General features: G+C 47.6%; 1 protein-coding gene across 1 annotated transcript; it reads right to left on the bottom strand.

The window, feature by feature from the left end:
• Positions 1-469: 469 nt before the first annotated feature.
• KRT38 (keratin 38) lies at positions 470-5,642 on the bottom strand. Its single transcript, XM_019435425.2, has 7 exons — positions 5,106-5,642; positions 4,831-4,913; positions 3,891-4,047; positions 3,345-3,506; positions 3,130-3,255; positions 2,461-2,681; positions 470-1,891 (listed from the first exon to the last, which is right to left on the bottom strand). Exons 1-7 carry the CDS (start codon positions 5,595-5,597, stop codon positions 1,759-1,761), a joined length of 1,374 nt encoding a protein of 457 aa, XP_019290970.1. The 5' UTR covers positions 5,598-5,642; the 3' UTR covers positions 470-1,758.
• Between the last annotated feature and the right edge of the window lie 4,530 nt (positions 5,643-10,172).

The following is a 10,172-nucleotide window of genomic DNA, read 5'->3' as shown; positions in this document are numbered from 1 at the left end:
GGATGGATTCAATATAAGGGAGTTTCTAAGAAAGCTCTGCCTCCTACCCCCGAAGCAAAATTTTCTCATTCTTTGAACTAATGCAGATACTCAAATCAAATTTGCTCTGGAAAACAAGTTATTAAGTACACAATTTCATTTCTGATCGCCTATAGCTGCTAAAGGAAACTAATTCTAGCTGCCCAGAGGAAACAGCCTGAGGCCACAGGTGAATTGTGAGCAGTCTGGCTCAGTACCCACGCTCCTAATTATATGACACTGGCTCTGCATGAGGTCAATATGGTGCTTTCTCCTTTTCAGACTTTTTAAATTTCTATCATCTCACTTAATCCTAGAATCCATAACAATTCTAGGATGTGAGTGGGAAAGATGACATAACCCTCACTGTATGGCAGGGAAAAACGCTGAGTTAAGTGATGATTCTCAAGCCCCGTAACAAGTCAGAGATAAAGTCAGGAAGACACATTCATTCTTTCAACAGATGTTTATTAAGCATCTACTCTGTACCAAGCAGTGAGCTAGGCTCCGGGGAAGCAGCAGTGCACGAATGCTAATCTCCAGTAAGCATTTCAGTGAGGAAACAATGCAAGAGCTGGCAATTTTAGCTGTTGATGATGACAATAAGCAAGACAGAGAGTGACGAGGCTGTTGAGTATGTGGACTGATGGCCAAGCAAGAGCTCTCAGAAGCAGTAACATTTCTGCCAAGGCCTGAATAACAAGAAAGAGAGGGGAAGCATTCCAGGAAGGAGGAAGAACAGGGTCCGGTCTCAGGGATATCCAATGGAACATACTGGCCAATGCGGTGGCATTGTGGTCAGGAAGGGGGAGGGTGGGAAGACACGAGGTGGGAGCAGAGAAGGTAAATAAGAATAAAAACTTTGAAAATATTGTAATAATATATTTTCCATCACCCTAAATCATCAGGCTTAGCAATGGTTTAATATTCCAGGAGAAACTACTAGAAAAAAATAAAGTCATTGTCCAAATTTTACTGTAAAATTAGATGAAGAGAGAAGTATAGCCAGACAATAGTTATGAGAGTCCAGATTTCTAGAGAAGAGAGATTTCTTAATCTGAAAGTTCTCTTTACATAGCAAGAGGCCAGCCTGGTCCTTTGTCAAAGAAAGGAACTCTGAGGGAAGAGAGCTCAGATCTGATACAGGGAACTCCCACCTTACTAGAGAGGAAATGAAGCCACTTCCAAGGCGGGGCGGCAGAAGGACAGGAGGAAGGAAGTGGATGAGGAATTGTTCACATATGTCATATCTAGTTTCATTGCCCCCCTCACTGGGGCCATTATCTGGGGCTGCAGATGTTAGAAATGGAATCAGTACATCGGGGGGGAGGGGGAGCCCAAGCAGTGAAGTTTGTTTCTCACTTTCCTGGCCACAAACTGGAAATTTTTCAAGCTAAAGTTGGTGCTTGAAATGCAAATGCAGTTTCAGGTCCTGCCCCATCCTCGCCCCATGATACTTCTTCAATCTGATCCAATGCCTGAGTCTCTCCAATGTAGATAGTCCCACCAGTGGTGGCTGGGATCCGGCCACTGAGAGCATGGAGCTAATCTGGGAAAACCTGCAGCTGGGAAAGAAGCCTCCTGACCAAGATTCCACTTCTCCTGATATCTTGTGGCCTTTGGACAGGCTCTGCATGCAGAAAGTCAGCAATAGTTAGAAGCCATATTTTCTGGATGTATAACAAGCATTTCTCTTTAGGCATCCCCTTGCTCTAACCACCCTTGCTGGTACACGGGCACTCAGAATCGGCTCCCGGAGCTGACTCCACAGGTCGACCCAGGCCCGCAAGTGGTGCGGGGGGCACAGCTTGGACGAGGCGCACAGGGGGGAGTCACACAGGCAGCAGAGGTGGAGCATGGATTGCAAGGGAGTCTGTGGAGAGAGAGAAAAGGTGAATGAAGTGAGGGATGGGAAATGAATGATGTGTGATAGAGCACAAGGAAGGAGTCCCCCTCTTTAAAACTACAAGATGGGGACCCAACAGATGCCCTAGCCATTGACCCCCTATTGTGCACCCCTAGTGCTAGACTGAGGGATCTCTATCTACAATGTCATCCAGAATTAAGGTTTTCTAGACGAGAATCGGGTTCTAGCCTACAAGATAAAAAATACAAACAAAGATTAAAAAGAGAGCAAAAGTGAGTTCAACAAACCTGCTAGGATCTATACTCAAATTGCCTGTTCAAGATACAGCCATGTTTCTACTCTCACCAGTGAATGGCTAGCCAAGAAGCCCCACTGGAGACCTGGCAATGGATCCTAATGGATGGTCACTCCCTTCATATTCTGTCAATGAGGCAGAGTGTGAGAAGAGGAGGGGCAATGGGTCACTCAACAGGAGCATAGACTGCCTTCTGGTTTGTAGACAACACTACTGTTACCGTAAGGAACTCATAAGAATTGGGCAAATGATTGGCCAAGAGTGCCTAGATCACACATACTTGCAATCCTCACTCTCCAGAAGTTTCCGGTATGTGGCAATCTCGCTCTCCAGCCGGGCCTTGACGTCCAGCAGCACCTGGTACTCCTGGTTCTGCCGCTCCAGGTCAGCCCGGATCTCAGACAGCTGCTCCTCCACATCACGGATCAGGATCTGCATCTGGGCCAGCTCGGTGCCAAAGCGTGCATCAGACTCACACAGGGAGTTCTGCAGACAGTCCTTCTGTAATGGCAAATAACCGGGTAAGAGACCGAGGTGTCCCAAAATTCAGCAGTAAGAATCATGGCCAACCTCACCATGTCATAGGACATGCCCAGAACTCTGGAGAAATCGCTGCCCATATCACCACGACTTTTCACAAAATTCTACCTGGAGGAAGTGTTCATCCCAGTATTCCCAGTACCTGACCAAGTAGACACCCAGTGACGTCTTGTGGAACGAGGGCCTGAACCGCCACCCTTTATTGTAAAGGAAGTGGAGTTGGCTTTTTAAAGGAACCGGTTTTGGGGATCAAACCAACCTTGATGGCGAGGCATCTCCCCCAGGGAGAGAGGGACCCAGCCCCTGAGTTCTGATTGTTAGTGGGACTGATGAGTGGGACTTCTAAGACACGCTGCTGCCAGGCCATGGCCCATGGCACCAGCAGCACAGTGAGGGCAGAGGACCGTACCAGGCTGTGCTGGGCCTGAAGCTCCACCTCCAGGGCGTTCACCGTGCGCCTCAACTCCAGGATCTCCGACTGGCAGCACTGCAGCTCCTCGGAGCAGGACATGTCCTGCTTGCTGATGCTCTCGCACTGAAGCACAAGTGCACAGAGATATCACATCACCCCCCTGCCCAGGTGGAAGCCGGGGGACCCTCCCTGCTCCGAGGTGGCACCCTCACCTGATCTTGGAACCACTGCTCCACGTCGTTGTGGCCGGTCTGCATCATGGCCTCGTAGTGGCACCGCATCTCATCCAGCACCCTGCTCAGGTCCACGGTGGGCTCCGCATCCAGCTTAATCTGGAGCTTGTCCCCCAGCTGGCCCCTCAGGATGTGGACTTCCTGCGGGCACAGAAGAACCAACACTCTGAGTGAGGAAAGGGTTTGGACAGAGCAGATAGCACCTGAACCCCTTCTCTGATGAGCAGCACGAGGGGTGAGCCCACTTGTGCACGATGTGAAAGATCTTGTCCAGGATCCACTGGCAAGAGCCCAGTGGGTCACCTTCTTAAATTCACAAGGCAAACCTTTAGAGACAAGGAACCACCCCCCCCCCACCGCTACCTCTGCTACGTCCTACAGAGTCAGCCTGACTCCCACACGCAGATCAACCCCTCATCCTGATGCCAGCTGAGCCTGGTTTCTAATCCTACAGCCACAGGGTGGGCGATGCTCCCTTCTCTGCTCAGTGCCCTCTCCCATGGGTCTGCAGCCCCAAGCCCAGACCTGCTCGTGGTTGCTCTTGAGGCAGAGCATCTCCTCCTTCAGGGACTCCTGCTGGGCCTCCAGGTCGGCCTTGGCCAGGCTCAGGTCATCCAGGAGCTTGTGCATCCCACACATGTCCGCCTCCACCACCTGGCGTAGGGACAGCTCACTCTCGTGCCTTCCAGGACAGGAGATGAAAGGTCAGCAGGATGACAAGGACAGCCCCTTTCAGCTGCCCCCAGTTTCCATTTCCTTCACCAATTAGGATCCTCATTTGCTCACTGTGCTCAGCACTGGCTTCAGAGATTAATTAGACTCAACCCCTCTACTCAATCAGCTCATGGTCTAGCAAGGTATTCATAGTAGGTATCATTTTTACCATTGGGCATTGAAGAAACTTTTGTTCCAAAAGATGAATTAGCTTGCATGAGATCATGTATTTCAGGATCCAGTACAGGACTCACACCACTAGGTTAAGCAACATCCAGGTACCTGGTCAATGATTTGCTCCCTTATTCCTTGTGTTGGGCTACTTGTCTATCTCTGACCTTTGTCTGATAGAAATGCCTGGTATTTGAGGTCCCCATAGATAAATTTGGACCCTGACCTATCTGTAAATGGTTCCTCTAACTTACATGTGAAATTCAGTGACTGTCCTTGCTCAGTTTATTCTTGAAATCACCTTATTCTGCTCCTGATGAGTGAGCTCAAGCAGCCTTACTTTCCATTTTAGAGAAGTAAATGAAGGAGGCATAACTCTAGGCTACACCATACATACTGAATTTGATGTATTTTTTTTTTCCTCAGCCACTTTATATTAGTTTTGTTTGTAATAAAAATTTTTATTTGGAGAATTTAGGAAAGAAGAAACAGGACAGTAATTCAGTCAATTAAGTAGTTGGACATTGTGACTTAGGGTAGAGGAAGGAGTCACTCTGAGACCTCTTCCAGCCCTACTTACTTGATTCTAAAGTCATCGGCAGCCAGCTTGGCATTGTCAACTTGAATAATGAGCCTGGTATTCTCAGCCTTGCTGCACAGGATCTGTGGAAAACCAGGAAGACAGTTCATGCACAAAACATCATACTCTGGGCTCCAGCTCTATGGGTGACATCTACACTCATGCTCAAGAGAACCCAAGAGCACAAACACCCTTGAGTCTTCAATGGCCCTTTGACTGCCATGCCCTTCCACCTTCCTCAGACCCAGCATACCCCAGGCTACTTCAGACCTCACCTTCTGCTGGAGCTCCTCAATGGTCCGGAAGTACGACTGGTAGTCTGGACACACGCTGGACTCATGGCATTTGCTCGACTCTCGGATCTTGGTCTCCAGCTCCGCATTCTCCCGCTCCAGCTGACGCACCTTCTCCAGGTAGTTGGCCAGGCGGTCGTTTAGGAACTGCATGGTCACCTTCTCGTGCCCGTTCGGGGCGCCTTCCCCATAGTTCCCACACACTCCGATGTTACCGGGAATGTCGCGGGTCCCTGGCAAGGGGCAAGCGGTTTGGCAGCTATAGGGTACACAGAGGCTGGGTCGGCCCAGAGGAGTTGTCCCCACACGCACCCGGTTGGCATGTGCCAGGGTGGCAGACAGGCACAGGGAGGCAGCCTTGGCCTCTGCCCCAGGCTGGCCCCCAACGTCAATGCAGGAACCGCAGACATTTGCAGCTTCGGGCATCTGAGTGCTGCCCAGACAGCGGGATGAGCTGATGTAGCAGGAGGTCATGGTGTGGGCTGAGGTAGTACAGGAGCTTCAGAGCAGCTGTGAAGGCCGAGCCACTGAGTGTGACAACCCCTTTCCCTGCTAGGCCTTTTATACCCCATCCCAGGTGGGTGTTGGCTCAATGCTTTGACCTCAGCGCCTTGATTTTCTACCTACTGTTGTACTGTCATCCTGTTACTCAGCTGTTGGTTTACCATTAAGAGTTCCTCACCTCATTAAAGGAATGTTGATGAATTTGAGGTGCCTCCTGGCTCTTTGATATCAGGTTGTCTGTTGATGGGAAGTAAGAAACTTTTATTATTTTTCAAAGAACAAAATCCTTTTAGCCATCAGATGTTCATACCTTGACTAGAGCTGATGTGCCCACACTGAAGGCATGACTGTTCCTGTTGGTCATAGGATAAACCCTATGAGAACAATGGTGCCCACCTGGGTTAAGACTAAACCAGCCTTCTCTATCCAGGGAAGAGCCTGGTTTCGGGCTGATAGATGTTATGGGTTTTGGTTATCAAAAACTTCACATTTCTTCTGTCTTCTCTCTGCCTTTCAAACTCACTTTGAGGAGCAATAAGACTTTGGTAAGTCCATTCATTCAACATTCATCTCGTGGCACATCCCATGTGCCAGGCACTATGCCATGCCCCTGTCATACAACTAGTTAAGCCTGACATAGTTCCTGTCCATCAGGAAGCAACCCAAACTTAGGTAGCCATGGATGTTTTAAATAAGTTGTCTGCAAAGATCATCAGTACAAGGGTGACCTTGAACCTTGCCTGATCTGGACCAGGAAAGATAAGCTCAATAAGCCAGAAACAAGCAAAAATGAACAATAATCTTTTTACGTTCCAAGGCTGTGAAACTCAATGGACATTGAGTTATCAGAGTCAGTATGGTGGTTTTTCCTGCCCTACTTCCTTGATTCTAAAATTCTTTACTGAGCACTTAACATATGTGTTAGGGGGCTTATCAACAATATTGTTTAATCCTTCCTACCATCCTGTAAGGTGGATATTCTTACCATAACTTTACAAAAGAAAGAAAAGACATTGAGGACCAGAGACGTGAAGTTGTTTTTCTAAGATCAACCCCCTTATAAAGTGGCAAAGCCTGTTGTTAATATCAGTTTCTTTCAACTCCAGAGCCCATTCTTGTTCTCTTCACCTTGCACACCCCCCAATAGGGGAATAAGTGTGTCATTGCCAGAATTAAGAAGGATTATAAAGTCTAGAAATTGTATAAGAAGTTGAAATTAAGAGATAAAATAAGAATTTAACATTCTATATTATTCTTTGTGTCTCAGAAAATACAAGTGTTGAGATACCAGAACAATAGGGCAAGGCTTCTCCAAGGACCATGCAGAAGGATGCCCAGGAGAAATCTCCATCCCCAAAATTATTATACTACATCTCATACCCCACTAGCTCTTGGCATCAGAGAGCCAAGACTGCTGACTACTAAGGTCCCAAAAGTTCTCTTTTAAAATTTGTGGCAGGAGATAGATTGCCCCCTAGGACTGAGAAAGACCTAATATGGAGTAAAACTAAGTTATCAGAGTCAGTATGGGGGTTATAACTAAATCTTCGTGAAAATGAATATTTTCCAGTGCTCTAAGCATTCAGCAAAAGCGGAATAGACATCTCTATAGGGACCAGATCTGTATATATGAAACAAACTATTGGAGTTCTATCAAGAAGAAATACAGAAGTCTGAGACTTCTGTTCAGAATGGGTTTCCCAGGAAGGGTAACTAGTGGTCAGCTCTGTCCTAAGGGTTACTCAGAGCTCATCAATGAATAACTCTTTATAGACATCATAATTAGAAGACCTCACCAGGCCAGCCCATCTCATCCTTCAGAGGCCTTTGGGTGCAATCTGCATAGGTTACATCTTCAAACACTGCTTTGTTACTCTCCTCTGTCTCATCACATAGCAACAAGCTTCTCTATAAACCAGGGAACTAGACTTATAAAGTCATTTCTTTTGACCCGCTAAATCGAATCTATCTTTTGACTTTATTCTCTGGCAGGATTCATTCCATTAGCTAAAACTCATGATTTCCTCCATCTCAAAATACACAACACTTGTTACTGCATAACATCGCCGCTGAGGCTTTCTATGTCGGGGTGACGCTCCTCTGTACTGAAGCTTCATCATGGTCCTGGCTTGGGCTTCAACCGAGTGTGCTGTTTTGCATAATGACACTGATGTTGCGTGTCTCTTTGTAAAGCTGCTTGGTTCCACTGAGTTGCATTTTTCTCAAAGGAGGTGAGTGTGGGGTGAAGATCCTTGCCCTCATATCTAAGACTGCCTTTCTTCCCAACCCTTTAAAAAGAGTCCCTGTGGCCCTTGGTAACCAAACATGAGCCAGAATCAGTGACAAGAAGTGACGAAGACAGAGTGTGAGAGACAGAAGCCTGTAGCCCTCCTTCACTCACCTGTGTGCACACAGTTCTCTCACTGAGTCTGACTTCAAAAATACCAGTCTCTAGAAGCAGGAAGCCTACTGCAGATGGAAAGGCAGAGCTGTGGTCTTGGGATGCTGTTTTCAAACATGGTGGTGTTACAGATGGGTGCATCTCAACCAGCGGGAGGGAAAGGTGTGGACCTGTAGACTAGCCCCCAGGAATCGTGCCTAGCCCACAACCTACTTCTTCTATGCTGTGGCTCCTGCTGCAGGAAGATGCATGAGGCATCCAAGGGTTTGTGCCCTGTAAGGGAACCTCGCCCATCACATAATGTAGGGGGTGCAAACGTCGAAGACAGCTCCTGTGTGTGGAGCCTCATACTGCCGTGTCCTCTGGGTGTTAGGAAGTGGTGCCAGAGAAAACTGTAGGTCAAGAAAATTATGAAGACTCTTAAAAGAAGAGTAATAAATAATAATAATAAGTAATAAATGATCTATTATTCTAGGTGTACAACTCTTGAGGCTTTGATGAATGGAAAAACCACACTTTTATTCAAATTAGATAGGATTTTGCCATCAGGTTTCTTAGATCCAGCTCCATAATCCACAAAGTTTATCCACTTAATCAATGTTGTTTTCCTCCTACCATGACATCGTCTAGACACTAGGAGTGCGTCTATAAAAGACGCAGTCCCTGCCTTAGAGTAGGGGAGACATTTGTGACACGGCACCACAGTGGCCTGTGGAGGTGGTGCCACACTCACTCTGAGGCCTTCAGACATGTTATCATCTTTCTCCCCATTACCCATTACCCTGCAGATGGCCCCAGAGCAGAATCCACTTTTCCCTTGCAGCTGTCTATTCCGTATACCAAGTAATTCTCTGTGGCATCAGCTGGGTGTCCAATAGTTCAATTTAATCCCTATGTTACCCACCTGGATTTAGCATCAGATCTCACAAGGCAAAGGCTCAGTCTCACAAGGCTGCCCTTCTTCAGACACCAATCGTAAGTTCCAGGTTGTCACCTGTCCTTCTGAATGACTGGCTATAACTCAGTGTTCCCGTGACCCCTTCCTTGGGTTTGATAATTTGCTGGAATGACTCCCAGAACTCAGGGAAACATTCATGTTTACCAGTTTAGCATCAAGGATATGATAAAGGACACGAAGAATAGCCTGATAAAGAGACACATAGGGCAAGATATGTGGGGAGGGGTGCAGAACTTTCATGCCCTCTCTGAACGAGCCAGGCTCCCTGCACCTCCATGCGTTTGTCTTTGTACAGTGTTTATGTATCCTACTCAGCAGAACTTTCCATACACTTCATGGCAGAATCAGTAAGGAGTTTGTTCACAAGAGCTTCCCCAGAAGCTCAGAGGTCTGGGAGAAAGAGCACCCAGCCACCAGGGGGCTGGGGGAAGGTAGGGAGGGGGACTCTGCGAGGAATCCACCTTCTCATATTCTTTGGGTACCTATAAAGGTACTCTTTATACCTTGAGTATGTGAGTATAGTATAGTATAGTATAGTATAGTATAGTATAGTATATGAGTATGAGTATAGTCTCATAATCTTCGGGTACCTATAAAGGGATGGCCAGGGTCATAATGTTGAATCTGGTGTGTGGTTGAAGCCTGTGAGAGTAGAGCCACTCCCCTGGGCAACGTGGAGACCCATCCGATATATCCCTCACCTGCAGAGGAGGGGCATTCACAGAAAGGAAAGAAGCATTCAAGGGCTTAGGTCCTCCTTGGCCTAGCGTCTGGGAAGGAGCTCCTGGGAGCCCAGGGGCTGGGTACGGTATCCAGCAGACAGAGGGAAATGGGAGCTAGAAGGAGAGGGTGTCAGACAAGATCCCTTTCCTCCCAGAACCATGAGATTGGACAGGTCTGTGTGCCCCACAAGCAGGCTGTAATTTGGGTCTTCTAGACTCATGTCCCATAGATCCCTTTTGCTATTATCAAGGTGGAGCTGAACCCCCTCTCAACCACCCATCCTCCACCCAGCCACAGGGAATCTGGGGTCCTTTATGCACTCTTGACCAGTATCAGAGTGACAGAATGCTCCAAGTCCTGGCCATGGAACTTAGTGCCTGAGGACAGGTGACCCAAAAGGCAGGACCTAATTATTTGGCCCCTTCTGCACCCCAGGAGAGCCTCCTTCTAGGGCTGACAAGGC

The sequence above is a fragment of the Panthera pardus genome, unplaced genomic scaffold (assembly GCF_024362965.1).
Source record: "Panthera pardus isolate Hobbes unplaced genomic scaffold, ASM2436296v1 HiC_scaffold_3, whole genome shotgun sequence".
In the NCBI taxonomy this organism is placed as follows: domain Eukaryota; kingdom Metazoa; phylum Chordata; class Mammalia; order Carnivora; family Felidae; genus Panthera; species Panthera pardus.
The sequence above is the reverse complement of the archived record's forward strand: the minus strand, read 5'-3'. Positions and strand labels throughout refer to the sequence as shown.